General features: G+C 38.9%; 1 protein-coding gene across 21 annotated transcripts in view; it reads left to right on the top strand.

Annotated features, from left to right (window-relative positions):
* The window catches only part of CEP128 (centrosomal protein 128), a 478,907-nt gene that overhangs the window by 111,014 nt on the left and 340,183 nt on the right, over positions 1-27,710 (top strand). For all 21 annotated transcript variants that reach the window (XM_089322694.1, XM_070065335.2, XM_070065333.2 and 18 more), the window contains 4 exons: positions 4,197-4,283; positions 8,978-9,052; positions 10,630-10,762; positions 15,206-15,357. In XM_089322694.1, coding sequence (XP_089178820.1) covers positions 4,197-4,283; positions 8,978-9,052; positions 10,630-10,762; positions 15,206-15,357 — 447 coding nt within the window. The remainder of the gene's footprint in view (positions 1-4,196; positions 4,284-8,977; positions 9,053-10,629; positions 10,763-15,205; positions 15,358-27,710) is intronic.

Below are 27,710 nucleotides of genomic sequence, written 5' to 3'. Positions count from 1 at the left end.
ACCTCAAACGGCAGAGTTAGAAACATACCAGGGGATTCCAATTCAATCCCATCAAGGTGGCATGTACCAATGCCATCGCACTAGTCCAGGTGTTTTTTTTTTTTTTTTTTTTTAAGATTTATTTATTCACTTGAAAGTAATAGTTACAGAGAGGCAGAGGCAGAGAGAGAGAGGTCTTCTATCCTATGCAGGTGCAGGGGCCTAAGGACTTGGACCATCTTCTGCTGCTTTCCCATGCCATAGCAGAGAGCTGGATTGCAAGTGGAGCAGCTGGGACTTGAACCGGAGCCTATATGGGGTGCTGGCACTGCAGGCAGCAGCTTTGCCCGCTGTTCCACAGCACTGGCCCCATATATGCTGGTTTACTCTCCAAATGGCCACAACAGCCAGAACTGGGCCAGATTGAACCCTGGAGCCAGGAATTTCTTTCAGATCTCCCATGTGGGTTCAGGGGCCCAAGCACTTCTGCTGATTTCCCAAGTGCATTAGCAGGGAGATGAATCAAAAGTGGAGCAGCTGGGACTTGAACCAGTGCCCATATGAGATGCTGGGGTTGCATGTGGCAGCTTTACCTGCTATACCAAAAAGCTGTCCCCCCAAATATTTATTTTTCATCATCAATACTCTCTGATAACAGTTTTCCAAGAAAGAAAACTTAATGCTTGGAAAAATATGGCAATGAAAAAAAGATGGAAGAAATCTGGAAAGCCAGTTAGTATATAAAGTACATAGTTGGTCAGTGGCAAAGTGAAGTTTTTAGATTATAAGGACATATTATTTGTATATTCAGTAGCATATGTTTACCACTGAACTTATGTGAGATCTGTGGCTTCTTGAGACTTATGGCATAGCAACATGAGAACTTTTGTGTTTCTCTTTGGGTATGTAAGCCTCATGATAAATTAAGATTATTTTGATTCAAATAAAATGTTGAATGATTATTTTGAATGTCTGTGTAGGTAAAAACAACTAAAATATATACAAAGTAAGTAAACACTTGGAAATTTTGACATCTTATTTTTCAATGTAAAAGGTTATAGTTTTAAAATTTGATTTTTTAAAATATTGAGAAAAGAGCAGAAATAGATTAATTTTAGTTAATTTGAAAATTTTTTTCAAGGAGAATTTTTAGGGTTTACACTTTGAAATAGTCAAACTCAGAGTCTTAGCAAAAAATTAAATGAAGTTGAAAAGCTTAGAGATGATGGCGCCTCCTTCCCTTGTATCAGTAAGCAGAGGCCATAGGAGGAAACAATCTGGAACACGAAGAGATAAACTTAATCACATCACAGTCATCATTGCATCTTGGCAATTATGCTTGGTGGTTGCACAGTCTTCCAGTGTACACTTTGAACTCTGCTTTGGAAGGGAGTGGATCTTGCATTTAGAAAAGCCTTTTTTGGATTAGTTACTCCTCAGCCTCGAATGCTCTTACCTAACTCTGGTTGAGTCTTTACTGCATACTCCTTTGGACAGGCTTCTTCCTAGGAGTTTGAATCCAAAAGTGGAGATTGATTGTTAATTATTTGCTGAAACTTGTCAACTACCTGAAGAAATCTTTCTCCCAGTAACACCTCTATGGAAAATCCCAGGCTGGTTTTACTCTAATGGAAAAGTCTTAAAAAGAAAGATAAATGATTGAATTTAGCTCATAATAAAGTTGATGTAGGTTGGGATGATGATGTTGTAGATTAAGAAGTTCAAAACTTAATAGAATGAATTGATAATGTTGTAACAACTTATTTGTATATGATTTTTCTATTTCCCTTCCTCCCTGCCTCTAATAAACACACATACATGCACACACTGGGTCACTGCCTGGTGAAGGATCCAGGAAGCCTGGAAGGAATACACATGTGAGCAGTATTTTTGAGGTTCCTAGAATGATTTTGTTAACAAAAAATTATAAAAACATTCCACCAGCCAAATTAAATATTAGTTATGCAAAGAGAATTAAACAGTATTATAAATCTCATTTGCCCTAAAATAAAGAACAGATACCAAGTATCGAAGTCATTTGATAATCATTTGAAAGGCATTATGTTTTTTAATACTTTGTCAATGTCAGTAACACAGTAATAATAATAATTGTCTTTTACTTACATTTGTTATGTCCGAGGTATTGTCCTATGAACTTTAAAAGTATCAAATTATTTAGTCTTTACCGTTATCCTCTATGCTTTTTATACTGTTTCAACATGGAAAACCCTTGCTACCTAGTTGTTGAGAGGCAAGCAACTTGAATCCATATGCTGTCTCTGTTGCTAATTAGTTATCCAACTCTTGTGTCCCCCAGTCTTCCTTTTAATAAAAATGCATGGAGTTATCATGAAGGTCAAATGTATGTATTTTATACATAAATAATGCCTGGATAGAATAAACAATATAAAATAAAAATTGTACTCAGAACTAGTTTTCCTTTTGATGATGATTATTCATCTTTTCATTCAATCACTGTTTTCCTGATGAGATTAAAAACAAGGCCGAAGGATGGAGGCCGTATGCATTTTATTTACTCATGTATTAGTCTCTAACATAGTGCTCGACACATGATAAATGAATTCAGGAGATATTTGGAATATTTAAGTTAATGAAATTGATTATGATTGAGTATGCTTGCATCAAAGCAGTTTTTTAAACATATTTTGCTGTTTGCCTAAAAATCATTTTTCTATTGATCTTGTTGGAAAAGACTTCTGGCAGTTTGTATTTTCTCAGTTTGGCCTTTTTACATGCACTTTGGTAAGTCTAATTGCTAAAACTGTCAAAAAGATTTTAAACACGTGGAATGCCTTTTAGATGTTATGAAATATTGCTCCAAGTATAATTTTCCCCAAGTATAATTTTGTTTTAACATAGGTACAAACCAAAACAAACACTTTTTTTTAATTTTATTGAATGATTGATTTTTTTTTTTTTTTGACAGGCAGAGTGGACAGTGAGAAAGAGAGATAGGGAGAAAGGTCTTCCTTTGCCGTTGGTTCACCCTCCAATGGCCGCCGCGGCCAGCGCACTGGGGCCGGCGCACCACGCTGATCCAATGGCAGGAGCCAGGTGCTTCTCCTGGTCTCCCATGGAGTGCAGTGCCCAAGCACTTGGGCCATCCTCCACTGCACTCCCTGGCCACAGCAGAGAGCTGGCCTGGAAGAGGGGCAACTGGGACAGAATCCGGCGCCCCGACCAGGACTAGAACCTGGTGTGCCGGCACTGCAAGGCCGAGGATTAGCCTATTGAGCCACGGTGCTGGCCAAAACAAATACTTTTGTGGTTAACTTTTGAAATTTCTGTTTCCTTAAATTCTTTTTTCCCCTTATTAAAGAGAGGAAACTGTAGAAAAGAATACTCTCTTTTCTGTATGTGACATGTCATTTGGAGAGCTAGTTACAATTGGTGATGAACTGTCTTGAATATAATAATGGTGTAGGAATTATATTTTTATCTTATATACAGTAGTTTTCAGAATTTGAAAAACTAGAGCAATAGTTTTTAGTATTATGTTTAAATAGTTGAGCATCATATATATATTTTTTTTTTTGACAGGCAGAATTAGACAGTGAGAGAGAGAGAGACAAAGGTCTTCCTTTTTCCGTTGGTTCATCCCCTAAATGGCTGCTATGGCTGGTGCACTGTGCCGATCCGAAGCCAGGAGCCAGGTGCTTCCTCCTGGTCTTCCATGCGGGTGCAGGCACTCAAGCACTGGGGCCATCTTCCATTGCCTTCCCGGGCCACAGCAGAGAGCTGGACTGGAAGAGGAGCAACCGGGACAGAATCTGCCACCCCAACAGGGATTAGAACCCGGGTGCCGGTGCTGCAGGCGGAGGATTAGCCTAGTGAGCTGTGGTACTGGCTACGGATCATATAATTCTTAGACACTATTATCTTAGCAGGCAGTGAACTTTTTGCTGAGAAAACTGTTAGTCATCTAGGCTCATCAAATATATAACAAGATTCCTAAAATAGGGAAAAAATGAAACTAAGTGGAAATTGATTTTTTAAGATCAGGAAGCTCTTTGTATTTACTTCCAACTTAAGTGTTCTTAGGGTTGTAGTGAATAAGCAGGTTTTAATTCATATGTTGATTTTGTGTAACTTATAACAATATTCTCTTTAGTCTTGTATTAATAAATCCTTATTATAATTTCCAGTTTTATATGTATTTTGGAATAATATCTGTTTTTCCACCTATTTCATTGTAGGCCCTGAAGAAACAAGAAGTTAAAGCAGATGAGAATGAGGGTGTAATCAAAAATAAGCTAAGACAAACTGAAAATGAGAAGAGTCAAGTAAGATTTTGAAAATTTTCTAAGGATATGGTAGTTTCTGGCAAGTGATGTTTGTTGAGTGCCTTGCAAACTGTCCCTGAGATTGCTCAAATGCCATGAAGTCTTTGTGTTTTGATGTGGAGACACTTGGTTGGATGACTTTGATCTTTGGTACGCTGCTTGGTCTTAAAAACATGCATCGGCCGGTGCCGCAGCTCAATAGGCTAATCCTCCACCTAGCAGCACCGGCACACAGGGTTCTAGTCCTGGTCAGGGCGCCGGATTCTGTCCCGGTTGCCCCTCTTCCAGGCCAGCTCTCTGCTGTGGCCAGGGAGTGCAGTGGATGATGGCCCAAGTGCTTGGGCCCTGCACCCCATGGGAGACCAGGAGAAGCACCTGGCTCCTGCCATCGGATCAGCGTGGTGCGCCGGCCGCAGCGCGCCTGCCGCGGCGGCCATTGGAGGGTGAACCAACGGCAAAGGAAGACCTTTCTCTCTCTCTCTCTTTCTCACTGTCCACTCTGCCTGTCAAAAAAAAAAAAAAAAAACCCCAAAAAAATATGCATCATGGGGGGCCGGCACTATTGTATAGCGTGTAAAGCCACCACCTGCACTGCCAGCATCCCATATGGGTACTGGTTTGAGTTCTGTTTGCTCCACTTCCAATGCAGCTCTCTGCTGTGGCCTTGGAAAGCAATGGAAGATGGCTCAAGTCCTTGGGCTCCTGCATGCATGTGGGAGACCTGGAAGAAGCTCCTGGCTGCTGGCTTTAGATCGGCACAGCTGCGGCCGTTGTGACCACTTCGGGAGTGAACCAGTAGATGGAAGACCTGTCTTTCTGCTTCTCCTCTCTCTGTGTAACTTTCAAATAAATAAATACATCTTTAAAATATACATCCTAATACTGATCACTTTTTTAAAAAAGATTTTTATTTATTTGAAAAGCAGAGATACAGAGAGAAAGAATAACATATATATGGGAGCGAGAAAGAGAAAGAGAGAGAATGAGACTCGTCTGTCTGCTAGTTCTGTCCCTCAGTGGCCATAACAGCTGGAACTGGGCTGGTCTGAAGCCAGGAGTCAGGAACCTCTTCCAGGTCTCCCACATGGGCCCAAGGGCCCAAGTACTTGGGCCATCTTCTGGCACATTAGCAGGGAGCTGGGTTGGAAGTGGAGTAGCAGGACTTGAACCAACACCCACATGGGATGCCGGCACTGCAGGTGGAAGCTTTGTCTATGCCACAGCACTGGCCCCTCTTTATTATTATTATTATTATTATTAAAGATTTGTTTATGTATTCGAAAGAGTTATGCAGAGAGAGGAAGAGACATACAGAGAGATCTTCCATCTGTTGGTTCACACCCCAAATGGCTGCAGTGGCTAGCTTGGTGCCAGGAGTCAGGAGCTTCTTTCAGATCTCCTGGGTGAGTACAGGAACCCAAGTACTTGGGCCATCTTCCACTGCTTTCCCAGGCACATTAGCAGGGAGCTGGATGGGAAGAGCAGCCAGGACTTGAACCTGTGCCCATTTGGGATGCCATTGTTGCAGATAGGGGCATAACCTGTGCAACAGTGCCAGCTCTACAGGTTACTTTCTACCTTGTCATCTGTAGGCTGCTTCCATTTTTTCTTTTTTTAAGGATTTGTTTTATTTACTTGAAACAGTTACAGAGAGAGGTAGAGACGGAGAGAGAGAGGTCTTCCATCCGCTGGTTCACTCCCCAGGTGGCCACCACAACGGCTGGAGCTGTGCTGATCCGAAGGAGCCAGGAGCTTCTTCCCAGTCTCCCACAAGGGTACTGGGGCCCAAGCAGTTGGGCCATCTTGTACTGTTTTCCCAGGCCATAGCAGAGAGCAGCTGGGACTAGAACTGGCACCCATATAGGATGCTGGCGCTTCAGGACAGGTCCTCAACCCACTGCACCACAGTGCCGGCCCTGGCTGCTTTCATTTTTCAAAAGACAAATTAAGCTTAAGCTTTCCTTGCTGGTGAACATTTAAACAACTATACTTTGTTGCATGGTTCAGAAAGAGCTGTTGTTTGAAAGCTGGATTAATTGGATATATTAATTTCGATTATAGAAGAAAGAAATAGCGAACAATCTTGATACAAAACATTTTTTGTTCTCAGCAAATATTAAAGACCTTTGAAGCATCATATTTCCACACTGGGCCTAGCGCTTTAGAGTTAAAAATAATTCAGAGACCAAACAATCCCCCCGGTTTACAAATGAGTAGCTCTAACGATGAGTCCAAGAGTCCAAGTAACTTCTGATGGAGTAAAAGTTTGCTCCTGTTTGTTACTTCATACTGCTTTTTTTTTTTTTTTTTTTTTTTTTTGACAGGCAGGGTTAGAGAGAGACAGAGAGAAAGGTCTTCCTTTTTCTGTTGGTTCTCTCCCAAAGTGGCTGCTATGGCTGGTGTGTTGCGGCTGGCATGCTGCGCCCAGCGTGCTGCGCCGATCCGAAGCCAGGAGCCAGGTGCTTCCTCCTGGTCTTCCATGCAGGTGCAGGGACCAAGGACTTGGGCCATCTTCCACTGCACTCCCGGGCCACAGCAGAGAGCTAGACTGGAAGAGAAGCAACCGGGACAGAATCCGGTGTCCCAACTGGGACTAGAACCCAGGGTGCTGGCTGGCACCGCAGGTGGAGGATTAGCCTAGAGAGCTGCGGCGCCGGCTGTTTTTTTTAAACCTACCATTGCCTCCTTTGGTTCACCATCCTGTGTGAAGTGAAATAATGCTTTCATGCTACCTTCATGGTAAGCAAATTATGTCAGCTCATCAAATTTGCCCTTTGGAAATTTAATCTGCTAATGTTACACAAGGTTTATGAACAATTTGGGTCATTGTACCATTTTGACTGAAGTATGATTTCGTCCCTCTATTTCTTTACAAAAATGAGAGAACAGGTTGGACAATGTTTTATGTGGATTTTCTGATACCATGTTCATTTTTCTTTAATGTGACATTGATTTTGAAAACTGTATAATTTTAAAAATAATTGTATAACTCCATTAAAAATTTATTTTCAATAATTACAGATAAGTTGGATGTTGTTAAAGAAAACAGGGAGAGGTCTCACATACTCTATGCCCAGTTTCCTTTAGTGGTATCATTATATGTAATTGCAACTCATTATCAAACCAGGATACTGACAGTGCTACTTTCCACAGAGTTTATGTAGATTTCACCAGGTTGTGTGCATTTACTTGAGTGTTGTGTGTGTGTTGTTCTGTCCATTTTTATCTGGTGTAGATTAACCACCAGCAGCACTTTCCATTCATAGAACTATCCTGTTACCACAAACCTCTGTCATGCTCCTTGATAGGCATACCTAGCACATGTACAGAATTTATAGAACTGATAAATAGCTATTTAAATTGAAATGATAATTTAGGATAACTATAAATCTAAGCACATAAACATGATAATACAGACTTTCATTTTATAAAACAGTTTCCATTGTAAAATGCTAACAAATCTAGCATACATAAGCTATGCATTTTTTTTTTTTTTTGACAGGCAGAGTTAATGAGAGAGAAAGACAGAGAGAAAGGTCTTCCTTCTGTTGGTTCACCCCCCAGATGGCTGCTGTGGCCGGCGCGTTGCGCCGATCCGGAGCCAGGAAACAGGTACTTCCTCCTGGTCTCCCATGCAAGTGCAGGGACCCAAGGACTTGGGCCACCTTCCACTGCTTTTTCGGGCCACAACAGAGAGCTAGACTGGAAGAGGAGCAACCAGGACAGAATTCGGCGCCCTGACCAGGACTAGAACCTGGGGTGCCGGCGCCGCAGGCGGAGGATTAGCCTAGAGAGCTGCGGTGCTGGCCTAGCTATACGTTTTTAACTAACATAGGTCTCATTACATTTTTCAACTTGAAATAAACCAGCATAGTCAGACTTTATAGGGAATTTAGCCACCTAACTGTCCACAAATTCCATGGATGTTTATCTATTGGAAATATTAATAGTGAAAACTTAAATATCTTACTTGGAATTTAGAACTTGAAGAATTTTAGAGTAAATTTTGAATATTTGGAATATAAGAAACCATGTTAGATGAAATATACTTTTAGTCATTAAGTTCCTGCTGTTTTAATTCTAATTTCATTCATTTGACACCACATGTTATAATTTAATGAAGAAAGTACTTTACAATTGAGATTAAAATGACTTACAATTGAAAGGGATCTGAGACTTAGATAAAATTCTTAATTTAGAGATGAGAGAATGGAGGCCTAGGGAAAAAAGATTTAAGCAGCATCACAGTTGAAATGGAACTGACTAGATCTGAGACATCCAGGGTACTTGGTCTAGTTCACTTATGTTATGTAATCAATATTATTTTGATTAAAGTTTTGATATATGTTTATACAACTTCAAAAAGTCCATGGAAATTGTGTTTGATAATATATATGGGGTCTCCCTATATGACCTGAATGATAGGTGCTCAATGATTCTCAAGATAAAACATTCCACCCTCACCATCAAATTGGTAAGTCTGTATACCAAAAATGAACTTATTTTAAAACTTCCATTTTCCACAAACTCTTTAAAGTACCCTCCATATCTGTTTATACATTTATCCTTTCATATTAGCTGTAAATATCTTCTGAAAACTTTGCTACTTTTTCTCCTCTTAGACTGTGCCGTAGTAATTTAGTTATTTTTCTGTCCCATTTGAAATATTTCTTTATCCTTTGTTGAAACCCTAGCTGGAACAGGAATTGGAGCTATCTCGAAGGTTACTGAATCAGTCAGAAGGCAGCAGAGAAACACTTCTGCATCAGGTAAGTCTATGCAAGCTATGATAATCTGCTTTTACATTAAGTCAAGACTGAGTCTTCTTCTCTATTAAATATCTTTTTGAAAGAGAAAAAGAAAGTAGGTCTAGGAAAATCTTTTCCTAAGGATTGTATGTTAGCTTACCTAAGCATAAGATGAAACCCTTTCAGGAAGATTGAGAAAAAGCCAGTACAAAACAGTAGCAGAAGTTCCCACTGTGACAGTGTATCTTGTGATTGCTGCTCCAACTTACTACTTATCTCTCTTAGCATGAGCATTGTAAATGTAAGACTGGTTGCATAAGATAACATTTTCCCAGGTGCTTAATTTTATTCAAGGAGTCTTTGGAGGATATAGGCGGAAATAAAATACATAAAATAGACCTTTGCATTTTCAGTTACTTTGAGTATATTTTTATCTTTTATTCATATTTTCATGATATTACCTGACCCTTTTTAATCAAAGATAAGGTTTAAATTTTAAATATAATATTTTTCGGTCCATTAGTCTATAATGAGAGTTTGGTGCTTTTGATATTTAAAGTTTGCTTAAAATAGCCATCCTATATATACCTATTGGATAGGGGCAGATGGGTTTCTAACTGCCTAACTGTATTTAATATAAATCACACATTGTACCTTGCTCTGTTTTGAGGTGTGTATATATAACTTTGCTACTTAATGTACTAGGTAGGCACACATGTCAGGTTTCATAGACATTTAGAAGTATTACATTTTGACAATTGGTGTTGAAAATACACTGTAGCACCTGTTTTATAAAACCTTCCAGAATGTTTCTTGACTTTGTTCTGCAGCCAGTGGTCACATAGCATTAATGTTTGCGAAGTTGATACTTTTGTTTTTAGGAAGTTTATATTTGTATTAGTTACCAATCTGATTATTTCTAGAACTTTGATTTGTAATCTATAATTTCAGTTTTTGAAGCAAGAGATTTCTTTGTTTAGATTGTCATCGTGGCTTTAGCTGAATTTTTTTGGCCACTGCTCACTTATTTAGTGGTCAGTAGAGAAGTGTATACTATGTGTTATGCAGTTTACAGATATCAAGATGAATAAAATAGTTCCTGACTTCAAGAGTTTATAGTTTATGCAAAGGTATTTATTGGTTATTTATTTTTAGCACTATTTTGGTATCACGATATGATGAATCATGATCTTTTCACTTGAGTTAACAACCCATGGCTCAGATTTCCATCAAAGAAAAGACATGAAAAGTAGACATAAAAACATAGTACTTCACTGGAGGTGATTTGTGTTAATAGTGCTATAATAGACTGAGTCAAGATAAGGGATTTTAAGAAATGTAGTCAAATTATTTGTCCCAGTGGATATAGAGAAGGAAAAGACATTTTTTGAGGAAGAACTGAAACAATGAAGAATAGAGCAAGAGACTGTTTCACCGTTCTTGGTATATAGCAAGATTAACTTAGGTATAACCTGTGTTTACAGTAACCTGTTAGAAGTAAAATTTATACCCAGGGAAGTAACAGTTTTTGAGCTGAAGTATTTTCTTCCTGTTTTTGAAAACTGATAAAAGTTTAATTTTTGACTAAATGTATTTAGGTACAAGAACTGCGAACACAGCTAACAAAAGCAGAAGGTGATCGAAAGGGTCTACAACATCAAGCATCTCCAGTTACCAGGCAACAGTCAAACCATCAGGATGAACAAGGGGATGACTGGAAGTTTAGAAGAGGTAGAATTCGCACTTATAAATATGTAGATTTCTCATTTTCAGAGTTGTGTTCCTTATGTTAATACTTATATCATCTTATTTCTTGATTCACTACGGGGTTTCCCAGCAGGTTGATCTCAATTTAGCATCCAGTTTTAAGGCCATGTGTGCTTGATTTCAAAACTCATTTTAGTTGTTAGACTTCTTTATCTCTTAGGACTTTATTTTTAAGAAAGCACCTGCAAAGGTAGTAGTGGAAATTTTTCCTGTTTCCCATGTCTTCCAGTTGAGTGTGCTTGTTTGTACTGTTCCATGTATTTAACAGGGGCCAGCGCTGTGGCGTAGCAGATAAAGCCACCGCCTGCAGTGCTGGCATCCCATATGGGTGCCGGTTTAAGTCCCAGCTATACCTCTTCAGATCCAGCGCAATGGCCTGGAAAAGCAGTGGAAGATGGCACAAATGCTTGAGCCCCTGAACCTGCACGAGAGACCCAGAGGAAGCTCCAGGTTCTTGGTTTCAGATCCGTGCAGCTCTGGACATTGCAGCCATTGGGGAAGTGAACCAGTGGATGGAAATCTCTGTCTCTCTCTCTCTGCCTCTGCCTCTATGTGACTCTGCCTTTCAAATAAATAAAACAAAAATTTTAAACATAGTTCCATTTTTCACTTTGTTTTTTCCTAGTTTTCTTTCTTTCTTTCTTTCTTTCTTTCTTTCTTTCTTTCTTTCTTTCTTTCTTTCTTTCTTTCTTTTTTTTTTCTTTAAGGATTTTATTTATTTATTTGATAGATAGAGTTATGGTCAGAGAGAGGGAGAGACAGAGAGAAAGGTCCTTCCTCCGCTGGTTCACTCTCCAAATGGTCACAGTGGCTGGAGCTGAGCTGATCTGAAGCCAGGATCCAGGAGCTGCTTCTTGGTCTCCCATGCACAGGTGCAGGGGCCCAAGTGCTTGGGCCATCAGCCACTGCTTTTCCTGGCCATAGCAGAGCTGGATCAGAAGAGGAGCAGCCAGGACTGAAACTGGCGCCCATATGGGATGCCAGTGCCACAGGCAGAGGATTAACACTGCGCCACAGCACCAGCCCCTTGTCCAAGTTTTCAATATATGAGCAATTAGATTCAGTTCAAAATTAAAAAAAAAAATTGTTCATTTGAAAGGAGGAGTTAGAGACAGAGGGAGGGATTGAGGGAGAGCAGAGAGAGAGAGAGAGAGAGAGACAAGAGACAGAGATAGAATGTTATCTTCCATCTGCTGGTTCACTCCCCAAATGGCTACAATGGCAATGGTGTATCTGGGTCAGGCCCAAGCCAGGAGCAGGGAACTCTATTTGGGTCTCCCACTTGGATGGCAGGAACTCAAGTGCTTGAGCCATCACCTGCTGCCTCCCAGGTTGCATTACTAAGAAACTGGATTAGAAGCATGTAATAGCCAGGACTCAAACTGGCACTCTGATGTGGGATGCGGGCATCCCAAATTGTGACTTAACCTGCTGTACTATAACACCTGTCCCTCAATTAATTTTAATGAGCTAGTATAGTTTAAATATCCCTTGGTATCAAATATCATTTATTTATAAAAGAAGACTCTAAGCTATTAGTTTATTCATCAGATTTTCACAGATACATATTGGAATTCTCATTTTGTTGGTAAATACTACCACATTTGTTACATGTATTGATAATTCTTAAATATAGTTATTTTTGGCATGTAAGTCTTTTAGGACTAGAAAAATCAAACTTATCAGATTAATCAGAGTACTTTCCAGTAGCTCTTTAAAATGTGATAATGGACTTTTTACCTTCTTTTATCAGTTCTAAGATTTTTTCATCTTTAGAGAATACTTTCAGTAATTAAAGACAACTGTAGATTTTTCTCCTGATGACTACAAAATGAGTTCAAATCATAGAGAGACCCAAACTTTTTCTACAACAAACTTGAGCTCTCCGTTGCTGTAATGACCCAAGCATTCTGGATTATATGAGACAGTCCTTTGGATGTGGCATGAGAGCATTTGTAATACTGTTTGTATTTTAATCCAAATTTTGGGAAAAGTGTCATTATATATATATGTGTTTCTATGTATAAATAAGCATGTATTTATAAATAAGCTTATTTTACGTGTATATATTATAAAACATATCAAAATATTTTGTCTCTGTGCTAAATATATATACATCCATAAAGTGAACATATGTATATATACACATTTGTGCCTCATTTATATCATGTAATATTTATATTTATATACATTTCATGTCTTTTTTTGAAATTTATTTATTTTAAAGAGAGATATCTTTGATCTACTGGTTCACTCCCTAAATGGGTGAAATTGCCAGGGCTGCGCCACACCAAATCCAGGAACCAGGAATTTGAAATGGGTCTCCCATGTGGGTGGCAGTGGCCCAAGTACGTGATCCATCTTCTGCTGCTCTCCCAGATGCATTAGCAGGGTGCTAGTTTAGAAGTAGAGCAGCTGGGACTCCAACCAGCACTCATAAGTGGCAGTAACCTGTTGTACCATAACACTGACCCTTATGTATTTTTTATATATATCTTTGAAAATGTTTTATATATATAAATATAAAATGAAGCATATCTATCTGTTTATGCTATTGAGACGTACGTTGTAAGCATGCACATAAAGTATATAGATTTATAAATACATTTATAAAATAACCAAATACATGTGTTTATAAAGTCAATACATACATTTCCACATAAACAACTAAATGTATTTTCAATTTGGAGATGTAGTGTGAATAGGTAAGTAGGAACAATGGACCAAATGCAGACTTCTACCTGTTTTTGAAAATAAACTTTATCGGAAGACAGCTAGTCCCTTTGTTTGGTCTACTTTCACAATACAGTAGCAGAATTGAGTAGTTGTGACATAGATTGTATAGCTGAAATATTTATTATCTGACCCTTTATAGAATATAAAGTCTGTAGGATAAATTGAAAGTTCTCTAGCAACACAAAGTCCCTGCCCACTCTTCCGACCTGCATGCTCTGGGTGTTCACTGTTTAGAACTACTGGGTGTGTATTACCTGGATATTAAATTCAGTTTTGCACCCTTGGGTTATGCTATTTCTATTCCCTAAATTAACATCTGAACTCCATCTCCTTTGTTTGGAGAAATTTTACATTATTCAAATATAACTTAGTTTCCAATTCTTTGGTCCTTATTTCTGACCAAGATACAGTAAATTATTTTTGTTAATTTTTATTTATAATGCTCATGCCTGTCAGTGTTTTATCATGCTATTGAAATGCATCTCTAGTTTTATGACTTCCTTTCTAGTGTGCATAATTTTGATCTCTTTAAATATTTTTTTTTTTGACAGGCAGAGTGGACAGTGAGAGAGAGAGAGAGAGAGAGAGAGAAGGGTCTTCCTTTGCCGTTGATTCACCCTCCAATGGCCCCCGCGGCTGGTGCGCTGCGACCGGCACACCGCGCTGATCTGATGGCAGGAGCCAGGTACTTATCCTGGTCTCCCATGGGGTGCAGGGCCCAAGGACTTGGGCCATCCTCCACTGCACTCCTGGGCCACAGCAGAGAGCTGGCCTGGAAGAGGGACAACCGGGACAGAATCTGGTGCCCCGACTGGGACTAGAACCCGGTGTGCCGGCGCTGCAAGGCGGAGGATTAGCCTATTGAGCCGCGGCGCCGGCCTCTCTTTAAATATTTCTGGCACTGGGATATATTTTATGAATGATGAATAAATTTGGTTTAGTGTTTTCTTTTTCCCACCTTCCTTTTTTGGGAAGGAATCTGCTAGAGAAAATATGGTCTTAAATTGATAATATATATTCCAATTGTTGACATTCTCTTGTCAAGGAAGGACTTTATGTCTTGTCTGTTTCTAGAAAGCAAGCTCTCTGAGGATGGCTTAGTTACTCATCTTTGTATTGAAGGGCATGCTGTATGTAATGTGCCCTGTGCATCATAGAGCAGTACTTCATGTTAAATTATTTTGTTCAGTGATCTAATTTTAGGCAGTAGTCTCCAGAATTAGTAAATTGGTGTTTGTACACAGTCAGAAATTGATCAGTATCTTTTGTTGGTTATTTTGCAATAAAAGCATTTCATTGTGAAGTCCTTAGACCCTTTGGTCAGAGGGAGTAGTTTAGTTGAAAATTTTTTAGTATTTTTGTTTTACAATTTGGTGGTAACATAGAGATGTGAGCAAAATTTAATGTGTGTGTAGGATTTTCCTGAAATAAATTTACTAGAAATCAGATAGATTATAATATCAAAGTAGAATTGGATGACATAGCAACATATATATTTTTGAAAACTTTGTGATACTTGTGAAACAATGGACTGCCAAAGTCTGAAAAGATTATTGAATCTAGTGGATTATGTTGGCTAGAATATTAAAACAATGGGGCTCAGTATCATTTGAAAATGCATTTTCATTTGAATAAAAGATAGCCATTTACCTTCATATTTTCTCTTTTAAGGGGTAGAGCGGGAAAAACAGGATCTGGAGAAGCAGATGACAGATTTGAGAGTGCAGCTGAACTTCAGTACAATGGCATCCGAGTTAGAGGAAGTAAAGCGGTGCATGGAGCGCAAAGACAAGGAGAAAGCACATTTGTCAGCACAAATACAGGTGAGTTTGCTCTTTTTAAGTGTGTTTGGAAGTTTAATTTTGTTAGAACTGCCTATGAAATTTTTATTTAAAGAGATGTTATTTTATGAACTTTAATTTGGGTTTTGATAAGTAAGTTTATGTTAGTAATTTACTAATATATGGAAATTTCTATGGATTCAGTTTTTTTTTTTTTTTTTTTTTTTTTTTTTTTTTTTTTTTTTTGATAGGCGGAGTGGATAGTGAGAGAGAGAGACAGAGAGAAAGGTCTTCCTTTTGCCGTTGGTTCACCCTCTAATGGCCACCGCGGCCGGCACGCTGCGGCCGGCGCACCGCGCTGATCCGAAGGCAGGAGCCAGGTGCTTCTCCTGGTCTCCCATGGGGTACAGGGCCCAAGTACTTGGGCCATCCTCCACTGCACTCCCTGGCCACAGCAGAGAGCTGGCCTGGAAGAGGGGCAACTGGGACAGAATCCGGCGCTCCGACTGGGACTAGAACCCGGTGTGCCGGTGCCGCTAGGTGGAGGATTAGCCTATTGAGCCGCGGCGCCGGCCTGGATTCAGTTTTCTTTTATTTGGAACCCTAATGCCAGGAAATTGGATTTTTCTCCTGTGTCACAGTGAAATCCTTGTCTATTATTAAATACAAAATATTTTTTGTTCTGGTAACAGTTAAGCCCTTCCTTCGGAAGAGGGACCTTTCTTTGCTAAGAGTGAGAACAGTGAATTACCATTTATTTTTGGAGGTGGTTCTGGCAGAAGCTATAGTGCAAAGGTATTACTGCTATTTCTTTTTTGGAACTATAAAGGTTTTTGAGTCTTCAGCTCTTTTGTGTGAGTTAGTGTTGTGATGCCTTCATTAATTTAGAATTGTATAGTTATCATGAATGATATGGAAGCCACAAATGAAATGTAACTAGGCAACTACCATTTCTGCTTGTCTTTTGTCTAACATGGATGAGGAAATGGCTTTATTCCAATTATAATTATGCAAATTAGATCAAACATGGGTGACACATTTGGAAATAAATATGTATCAATCCTCCCCTGTATCTGTTTTTATTAGTACACTTGTATTCTAAATGTAATAAGTTGGACCACTTGAAGGATTTTCCAAAATTGTAATGAAAAGTAGAAAATTGGTATTAAAAGCACCTGACTTTATTTAACCCAGAGCAAATATTTAATGTTACTCCAGTCTGAGTTTCTCTTTCATCTTATCAGCATGTCAGTAGAAAATATCTTCTAGATTTGTTCAAAATTCAGATTATAAAGATAATGAAATATGGGCATACTCTTTACAAAGCCCTTTACATGTTTAGAAAATACTTATCAGAAACAGTCTCGTTGCAATGGTAATTATATGACTTTTAAAGTTTTCTTCATGGGTATTATTTTGCCCCTTGATCTTGTTAATGAACGTGTTTTGCTGAAGTTAAGTCTTTAATTTTAAAGCTATGCTAATAAACATAAAAGGTAGATAAGCCCCTTTGCTAGCTGTTCATATTATCTGTTGGTCCTGTCTGCCTCCTTCTCTCCCTTCTTTACTTCGTTCCCATTGTTTCTCTTCATTTGGTATAAAATGAAAAGAAGAAAATGATCTCAAATATGTGGGCAGTTAAATAAGTGGCTTGGAGTAGCCCAATAGTGCTCTCATTCAAGGACTTTTCTGCTTGTCCTTAATTAATAGTCTTGTTATGCTTTACATAAGTTAGGGAAGAGCTTGAGTTTTCATGGGTCAATTTGGACTATTTGTATAGGATTTAAGAATGAGAAACAATTGGAAAGAGAGGTTTTTATTCATACACCCAATGTTATGGAGTATTTGTTATGTGTCAGGCACTGTTCTACATGCAGTATAGCAGTGAACAAAAACTCAGACAATTTCCTACCTCTTGCAGTTGACATTGTGTAGTTAATGCAGAAAGTTGTATCTCACTTCTAAGAACAAATTCCTTTTGTACAAAGATTTTTTTTCTCTCTCCAGTTGCCATTGAAGAAGAAATCACAAAAAGCATTCATTCCTGGCAGAGATTACCATTAGCTAGTTTAATATATTTTTTTTTAATATTTGTTTATCAGAGAGAGAGAGAGAGAGAAGGAGAGAGAGAGAATGAGCTTCCATCCACAGATCTACTCCTCAAATGCCCATGGTGGCCAGGACTGGGCCAGCCTGAAGCTAGGAGCCCAGAACTTAATTGGGAATGGAGACAAAACTAAAACCTACGCAATCTGATGTGGGATGCGGGCATCTGAACGGCTACAACAAATGCTGCCTCCATTAACCAGTTTTATTTCTTCATATTTTCTTATTGTTAGAAATAAAATAACTTGGGGCTGGCGCTGTGGCCTGAAGTGCCAGCATCCCATGTGGGAGCAAGTTCTAGTCCTGGCTACTCTTCTTCCAATCCAGCTCTCTGCTATGGCCTGGGAGAACAGTAGAAGATGGCCCAAGTCCTTGGGCCCCTGCACCCACGTGGGAGACCGAAAGAAGCTCCTGGCTTTGGAGTGGCACAGCTCCTGCCATTGTGGCCAATTGGGGGTGAGAACCAGTGGATGGAAGACCTCTTTCTTTTTCTCTACCTCTCTTTGTAACTCTTTCAAATAAATAAATAAAAAAAAAGTAAAATAACTAAAAATTAAACAAAAAAAAGAAGAAAGAAATGCCCATGTGTATTGGTATTTTTTTTTTTTTTTGGACAGGCAGAGTGGACAGTGAGAGAGAGAGACAGAGAGAAAGGTCTTCCTTTGCCGTTGGTTCCCCCTCCAATGGCCGCTGTGGCTGGCGCGCTGTGGCCGGCGCACCGCACTGATCCAATGGCAGGAGCCAGGTACTTATCCTGGTCTCCCATGGGGTGCAGGGCCCAAGCACTTGGGCCATCCTCCACTGCACTCCCTGGCCACAGCAGAGAGCTGGCCTGGAAGAGGGGCAACCAGGACAGAATCTGGCACCCCGACTGGGACTAGAACCCGGTGTGCCAGCACCGCAAAGCGGAGGATTAGCCTAGTGAGCAGCGGCGCCAGCCATATATTGGTATTAATGCAAATATAGTTTTGTGAAGTCAATGGCTTTCTCCTTTGTCAAACCAGTGACTAAGAATGTTATATTAATAGTTTTAATAATCTGTGACTATTAACTAACTTGATTAATTGCACATAAGTTGTTTTAGATGTAGTAGCAGTTCTGATTATGCCTGGTTTTTCAGACTTTGTAGAGGCTTTTCGATTATTTTTATTCCCCAAGTTTTCTCAAAGTGATTTGTAGGGCAGAGTTTATAAGAGATACAAGTCAGAAACCGCTCAATTATAACCTCTAATGGCTCAGGATTTTATTGAAGTTTAACTCAATACCATTTAGTTTCTGGCTTCTTTTCAGAAAATGTCAGATAGTATGGAGCTTTTGCCTTATACATTATATAAAAATTGAAGAATAATCTATTTCAGTTGCTTTCTAGAGACCAAATATGAATTTTAAAAATGCATGAAAATGAGATTATTGGTTAGGTCAAAGAATGTTGGTATAAATAGTTCTAATGATTTGTTTAATCATATCTTTATTTAGTTTTTATAAAAGATCTTTCTTTTTCTTTTTAAAAGATTTATTTACTTATTTGAAAGGCAGTGATTTGGGCAGGGGGTGGAGGAAGGAAGGGAAGGAGTGAGAGAGATCTATCTTCCATCCCCTCATTCACCCCCTAAATGACTACAGTGGCATGGGCTGAGCCAGACTGAAGCCAGGAGTCAGGAGTTTCATCTGGGTTTCTGAAGTGGGTTCAGGGGGAAAAAGTACTTAGGCCATCTTCTGCTGCTTTCTCAGGTCCGTCAGTAGTGAGCTGGATCAGAAGTAAAGTAGGCAAGACAGCAACTGGCGCTCACATGGATTGGTGGCACTTCAGGCTGCTGTGCTGTAACACTGTCCTCATATCATTATTTTAAAGCTAGATTTTCTGACAACTATTGTTTAGAACTTAATATATAATCTTAACAAGTAATTCATTTTTTTCTAAAATTTCCCGAGTCATTTCTATTTATTTTGGCTTTTGTTCCAGTTGTTCTGTTTCTGTAATATCTTTTCTTTTTGTAGAATCCTAAACTGTTTGTTCTCTGAAATCTTTGTGGGTTACATTAGCTGAAAGTGATTTCCTTTTTCCTTTTGTCTATATCACTAATGTTCTTGTGACATCTAATTCAGACTGTCTTAAAGTAATCTTAGTGTATGCCTTTAAAATTTAAAAGTAGGTAAAAATAAAGTAGCAAAGGCAATGTTGGAGAAAGCCAGCTACCCTGTTCCCAAGACAAACTTGACTTTTATGTCCTTACATAATTAAGACATGTTTCAATATCTTGTTGTTACATATGAAAACTTTTGTTTTCTGTGTTTTAGAGTTAATGTGACCCAAGGTACTGGCTTATAATAACAGTTAAACCCACAAGAAAGCAGTATTTGAGTGCCAGTTATTGAGTTACCCTATAGACATCCTGTATAGATACTAAAACACTGTTCTCTTGTGCTTGGTGCTAGTCTCCCAATTTTTATACCCAGGTTTTAGAATTAGTAGCCAAATAATGTCTTGGTGAACACAGAAATTGAGAATAATGGTGTCTAAAGAGCTGCTTGTTCCTGGCAATAGTAAGGCTCCCCAGCTTTCCAACTCTGTTAAACATAGTCCTTATTTACTTCAGTGAGGTTCTTTGTCTTTATTCCTGGAGTGTGTTCAAGTGACATCTATTACCTTTCTAACAGTCTTCTCTAGTGCTCCCATTCTGCTGTTCAACCTTAGATTTATTTTTTCTTTCAATATGTTGCTGTGCCCAGATGTTGCTCTGGGTCATTTGACAGTTTGCATTGATATTATAATTGTAACTTGCAACCTGCTAAGAGCCACTAAGGGATGAATTAAAGGTGTCTGTTCCCTTTATCAGATCCCAAGTGGGCATGGGATGAAAACCAGGTGTTGTCTGGTGTGTCCCACTGTGTTCCTGCATAATGTGATACCCATACTAGGTACTTAATTGACGTGATTATTATTTTTAAGTGTTTATTATTGCCATTTACACAAGAGAGGAGAGGAAGAGGGAGGAGAGAGAAGAGAGAAGAGAGAGGAAAGAGAGATTTTCCATATGCTGGTTCACTCTCCAAATACCCACAATAGCCAGTGCAGGACCAGGCCAAAGCCAGGAGCCAGAAACTTCAGCTGTGTCTTTCACATGGGCATCGGAACCCCAAGTACTTGATCTGTCACCTGTCTCTTCCCAGGTTGCATTAGCAGGAAGCTGAGTCAGAAATGGAGGAACCAGGCCTTGGATGTGGATGTGGGCATCCCAATCAGCAGCTTAACCCACTGAGCCACAATGCACACTCCTTTGATTATTTTTTAAAGCTAGTTTGTGGTTTCAGGCATTTCTTAAAAACACATTTACTTCTGAAAGAGTTGTAATATACAAGGAATCCTTTACTCTGAATCACTAATTGTGTTAAATTTTGTTTATCCAGAATATTTATTTTAAGCTGTGTTTTACACTGGGGAAAAACAGTACAAATAGTTAGAAATCAAATGGAAGTAATCTACGATTTAGTTTGCATGATTTACCTTTCAAATTGTACCAAAAACCTTAAATCTGTATATGTATAGAAAATATTAAGTGCATTTTGCCCTTTTTTCTAAACTCAGTTGGAACCTCATTAACCTCCATAGGCTATTTGTATTCATAAGAATTGCAAGCATCCTTGATCACAAATTCCCCCTGATTTAATCTCTGTCTCCATCTTCCATCAACTTACTCTTCTTCTAAAAAAATTTTTTTTGACTTTTAAATTCAACAAACTTCAAAGAGAGAGAAAAAAACCTGAAGTATTGAACATAATTTGGAGTAAATGTGATAATTGAGTGACAACTGACATGATTATTCATTAGCAGAAGCTTGGGACTATAATGCTAGAATTTACTTTTGAAAAAATGAAAAGCTAGTAGGAAAAAGAAATGATAATAACTTTTAAAAGAAGATTTTTTTGAAAATAAGTTAGAGAGGAAGACAAAGAGAGAAAGATTTTCCTTTGCTGATTCACCCTCCTGATGGCTAAAACAGCCAGCACTGGGCCAGGTTGAAGCCAGGAGCCAGGACCTTCATCCAAGTCTCTCATGTAAGTGGTAGGAGCCCAAACACTTGGGCCATCTTCTTCGGCTTTTTCGAAGCCAGTAAAGCAGGAAGCTGGATTGGAAATGGAGCAGCCATGACACAACTGGGCATCCATATGGGATGCAGGCATTACAGGTGGCAGCTTTACCTGCTATACCACAATGCTGGCCCTGTTGACTTTTTTTGTAATGATTAGTAGAGTAGAAACAAAAGGCAGTTTCTTTTCTTTTATCATAAACTTGATTCTTGAATTCTTCTATAAACCTGGCTACCTTGTTGGACAATACTGCCTAATTCAATGCTGTTTTTAGTAGACACCTTAGATACCTAAGGTATTAGAGATCATAATTACTCTGGTTGTAATTTTATGTTCTACTTTGTTTTAAAAATCTTTACTTTTTACATCTTATGCAAGTACATGTTGTAAAAGAAGGTATTATCTGAATATTCTTAAAAACAAAGTTTCATTTATTTTCTTAAATTTTATTTAAGCTGTACAAATTTCATGTGTTTTATATACACAGATGAAGGAACATAGAGATTCTTACCACCATACCCTCCCTCCCAACTGCTTTCTCCCACTTATTCCTCTTCTCTTTTTCCCACTATTAATTTTTACAAAGATGTATTTTCAGTTTATTTTATGTTCATAAGATTAACCTTACAGTAAGTAAGGAGTTCAACAAATAGTATGTAGACATAAGCAACAACAACTCTGTTCTGAAACAGCAGAGACAAGAGCTGTAGACAATCATTGAATCTCAAAATGTTAATTTCACTCCTATATATTACATTTTAAATAATCTATTAGTTACCACAGAGCAGCGAAAACATATGGTATTGTCTTTTTTAGGACTCACTAATTTCACTAAGTATAATGGTTTCCTGTTGCATCCAATTTGTTACAAAAGACAGGATTTCATTTTTTTCAACTGCTGAATAATATTTCAGTGTATATATGCCATAATTACATTATACAGTCATCAGTTGGACATTTGGGATGATTCTGTGTCTTAGCTGTTGTGAACTGAAGTGCAATGAACATGGAGGGTACAGGTAATACTTTTATATGCTGATTTCATTTCTCTTGGGTAAATCCCCAAGTGTGGGATTGCTGGGTCATATGGTTGATCTTTTTCACAATGGCTGCACACATTTACATTCCCATCAACAGTGAATTAGGTACTTTTTTTTCCCCAGATTCTCACCAGCATTTATTATTTGTTGGTTTCTATGTTAGAACTATTCTAACTGGGGTGAGGTGAAACCTCACTGTGGTTTCCAGAGAGAGGTAGAGACAGAGAGAGAAGTTTTCCATCCGATGATTCACTCCCCCAATTGGCCGCAATGGCTGGAGTTGTGCCAATCGAAAGCCAGGAGCTTCTTCTGGGTCTCTCACGCAGGTGCAGGGTCCCAAGGACTTGGGCCATCTTCTACTGCTATCCCAGGTCATAGCAGAGCTGGATCGGAAGAGGAGCAGCTGGGACTAGAAGCAGCGCCCATATGGGATGCCAGCACTTCAGGCCAGGCCCTTAACCCGCACAGCACTGGCCCCTTCTCTGTGGTTTTGATTTGCATTTCCCTGATGGCTAGTGATTCTGAGCATTTTTTTCATGTGTCTGTAGGCTGTTTCCCAGCCCTGTTTGTTGAAGATACTGCCCTTGCCCCAGGGATTGAATATAGCTTCTTTATCAAAGATAAGTTGGTTGTAGATATGTGGATTGATTTCTGGAGTTTCTATTCTGTTCCTTTGGTCTACAAGTCTTTTTTTTTTTTTTTCTTTGCCAGTACAGGCCTTTTTGATTATAACTACCTTGTAGTATGTCTTGAAATCTGGTATTGTGATGCTTTGGCTTTTTTTTTGTTGTATAAGATTGCTTTAGCTATTTGTAGTCTTATGTGTTTCCATGTGAATTTTAGCATTATTTTTTCTAGATCTGAGAAAAATGTTCGTATTTTGATTGGTATCACATTGAATGTGTTAGTTGATTTTTGTAGAATAGACATTTTGATATTAATTTTTCCAATCCATGAAGATGGAAAATTTTTCCATTTTTTGTATTTTCTTCTATTTATTTCTTTAATGTTTTGAATTTTCCTCATAGATGTGTTTGACCTCCTTGGTTAAATTTATTCTAAGGTATTTAATTTTTTTGTAGGTATTGTGAATGTGATTGCACCTAGAAATTCTTTCTTAGCCATGACATTGTCTTTGTATACAAAGGTTACTTTTTGTGTTAATTTTATATCCTGCCATTTTACCAAACTCTTAGTGTGAGACCTGAGCCTGGATCAAGGTGTAACTATTTTTAATTAGGCCTCCATCTTGTAACTTGGGCCTGACCAGGCCCTGAACTCTGAGCCAGAAGCTCCTAAAAGTAAATAAATGAACTCCCCTTGCAATAAACTCTCCTAGCAACAGCCGATTAACAGATAACAGAGAAATACCTAGAGTTCCTGGTGTCTTCTCAGGGCAGATAAGGTGATTGATAGCTACCTGAGACCCTGCAGTTTGGCATGTACTCCCCATCAGCTCGGACCCTATGCTTCGGCCAATCAATTCAAAAGGCATCAACCCCAAAGCCATCCAACCACCTTTAGTAGGTCCGTTCCCGCCACTGGATGCACTAATCAATTCTAGGAGATGTCCTTTGAATTTCCCGCGGGATGAGATGATTTGCTAAATGGTACCATGATGTATAGAATGTCTCTGAAAACCCTATAAAAACCCTGTTCACTGAAGGGTCGGGGCTCTCAATTCAGACCGGCTGTATTGGTGTTGATTTAGAGTCCAGGCCCAGACCTGCAATAAAACTCTTGTGTGCTTTACAGCGGTATCGGCTCCTTGGTGGTCTTCGGGGACAACTGAACTGGGCATAACATTAGGAGTTCCAGTAGTCTCTCAGTGAAGTCTTTTGGTTCTCCTATATATAGAACCATGTCATCCACAAATAAGGATAATTTGACTTTCTCCTTTCCAATTTATGTCTCCTTAATTCCTTTTTCTTGCGTAATGGCTCTGGCAACAGCTTCCAGGACTATATTGAATAATAATAGTGAGAGTGGACATCCTTTTCTGGTTCTGAATCTTATTGAGTATGCTTCTAGCTTTTCCCTATTCAATAAGATGCTGGCCATGGTTATTTATTTATTTATTTATTTATTTTTTGACAGGCAGTGTGGACAGTGAGAGAGAGAGACAGAGAGAAAGGTCTTCCTTTGCTGTTGGTTCACCCTCCAATGGCCCCCGCGGCTGGTGCGCTGTGGCCGGCGCACCATGCTGATCCGATGGCAGGAGCCAGTACTTATCCTGGTCTCCCATAGGGTGCAGGGCCCAAGCACTTGGGACATCCTCCACTGCACTCCCTGGCCACAGCAGAGAGCTGGCCTGGAAGAGGGGCAACTGGGACAGAATCCGGCGCCCCGACCAGGACTAGAACCCGATGTGCTGGCGCCGCAAGGCGGAGGATTAGCCTAGTGAGTCGCGGCGCCGGCCATGGGTTTGTTTTAAGTTGCCTTGATTGTGTTGAGGAATGTTCCTTCTATACCCAATTTGCTTAAGTTTTCATCATGAAAGGGTGTTGTATTTTATCTAATGCTTTCTTTGCATCTGTTGAGATAATCATACGGTTTTTCTTCAGTTTGTTAATCTGATGTATCACATTTATTGATTTGAGAATCCTGAACCATCCCTGCATACCAGGGATAAATCTCACTTGGTCCAGGTGAATGATTTCTGATGGACTTAATTGGCTAGTATTTTATTGAGAATTTTTGCCTCTATGTTAATAAGGAAAATTGGTCTTTAGTTCTCTTTCTCTGTTTTATCTTTTTCTGGGTTAGGAATTAAGGTGATGCTGGCATCATAAAAGGAATTTGTGAGGATTCTCCCTTTCAGTTGTTTTGAATAGCTTGAGAAGTATGACTTTATTTATTTATTTATTTATTTATTTATTTTAAATGTCTGGTAGACTTCAGCAGTGAAGCCCTCCAGACCTGGACTTTTCTTTGTTGGGAGAGTCATTATTACTGATTCAATTTCTGTCTTGGTTATTGGTCTGTTTAGATGTTGTATGTCTTCATGGCTCAGTTTAAGTAGGTTGTATGTCCAGGAATCTTTCCATTTCTACTAGATTTCCCAATTTGTTGGCATACAGTTCTTTGTAGTAATTACTGATGTTTCTTTAGTGGTAACTGTTGTTACATTTCCTTTTTCATTTCTGATTCTATTGATTTAGGTCTTCTCCCACTTTTTTTTTCTTTTGGTTAGTTTGGCCAATGGTATGTCAGTTTTGTTTATTTATTAAAAAAACAGCTCTTCTTTTCACTGATCTTGTATTTTTTTGGTTTTAATTTTGATTAGCATCTTATTTTTATTATTTCTTTACTCCTACTAATTTGGGGTTTGGTTTGTTGTTTTTATAGGTCCTTGAGATGCAATGATAGCTCATTTATTTGGTGCCTTTCTGATTTCTTGATATAGGCAGTAGTTTATATAAATGTCCTTCTTAACACTGCTTTTGCTGTATCTCATAAGTTTTGATATGATGGATTATTATCTACATTTGTTTCCAGAAATTTTTTTGATTTCTCTTCTGATTTCTTTGATCCACTCACTGTTCATATTGTTAAATATCCATGTGTTTGTATATATTCTAGAGATTCTTGAGTTGTTATTTTCCAGATTCATTCCATTGTGATCAGAAAAGATGCATGGTATGATTTTGATTTTTTGAATTTGCTGAAAGGTCTATCCTAGAGAACATTCCATGTACTGATGAAAAGAATACGTATTCTGCAACTGTGGGTTGAAAGGTTCTGTAGATATCAGTTAGATCCATTTGGTCCATTGTGAAGATTAGTTCTGTTGTTTCTTTGTTGATTTTCTGTGTGATTAATCTGTACACTGAAGAAAGGGGGGTGTTGAAGTGTCCCATTACTATGGTAGTGGAGTCTATGTCTCTCTTTAGATCTGTTGACATTCCTTTTAAACAGCTAGGCACCCTGTAATTTTGTGCATATACATTTATTATAGTCACATCTTCCTGTTGAATTGGTATCTCATCATTACTTCATCTGTGCCCTTCTTTGTTGTTTTTAATAAGTTTTGTGTTTAAGTGCATTTTATCTGATATTAGGATAGCTACATCTACACATGTTCTTTTTCTTTTCCACTAGCATTGACTATCTTTTTGCATCCATTCACTTTCAGTCTGTGTGTATCTTTGTTGGTGAAGTATGTTTCTTCTAGGCAGCAAATAGATGGATCTTGTTTTTTAATCCATCTAGCCAGCCTGTATCTCTTAATTGGAGAATTTTTTTTTCCCAAAGAAACCTTTTATTTAATGAGTACGTATTTCATAAGTACAACTTTAGGAATATAGTGATTCTTTACACCATACCCGCCCTCCCACCCCCACTCTCAACCCACCTCCTCCTCCTCCTCCCATTCCCAGTCCCATTCTCCATTAAGATTCATTTTCAATTAACTTTACACACAGAAGACCAACTCTATACTAAGTAAAGATTTCCACTATTTGCACACACACACAAACACACAAAGAACTGTTTGAGAACAAGTTTTATAGTTAATTCTCATAATACAACTCATTGAAGACAAAAGTCCTGCATGGGAAGTAAGTGCACAGTGACAGCTGTTGTTAATCTAACAATTAACACTCTTATGTATGATGTCAATGATCACTCGAGATGCTTTTTTTTTTTTTTTTAAGATTTATTTATTTGAAAGAGTTACACTGAGAGAAGGAGAGGCAGAGAGAGAGAGGGGTCTTCCATCCGCTGGTTCACTCCCCAATCGGCTGCAATGGCTGGAGCTGTGCCAGGAGCCAGGAGCTTCTTCTGAGTCTCCCATGCTGGTGCAGGGACCCAAGGACCTAGGCCATCTTCTACTGCTTTCCCAGGCTACTGCAGAGAGTGGGATTGGAAGTGGAGCAGCTGGGACTTGAACCGGTGTCCATATGGGATGTTGGCACTGCAGGCAGTGGCTCTGCCAGCTATACCACAGTGCTGGCCTCACCCGAGACTCTTGACATGAGCTGCCAAGGCTATGGAAGCCTTTTGAATCCACAATCTCCATCAGTATTTAAACAAGGCCATAAACAAAGTGGAAGTTCTCTCCTCCCTTCAGAGGAAAGTACATCCTTATTTGATGGCCACTTCTTTCCATTGGGATCTCTCTCATAGAGATCCTTCGTGTAGGATTTTTTTTTTTTTTTT

This window comes from Oryctolagus cuniculus, chromosome 20 (genome assembly GCF_051225735.1).
Source record: "Oryctolagus cuniculus isolate XC-2025 breed Fujian yellow rabbit chromosome 20, ASM5122573v1, whole genome shotgun sequence".
In the NCBI taxonomy this organism is placed as follows: Eukaryota; Metazoa; Chordata; class Mammalia; order Lagomorpha; family Leporidae; genus Oryctolagus; species Oryctolagus cuniculus.
Note: the sequence above shows the minus strand (reverse complement) of the source record. Positions and strands in the feature narration are given on the sequence as shown.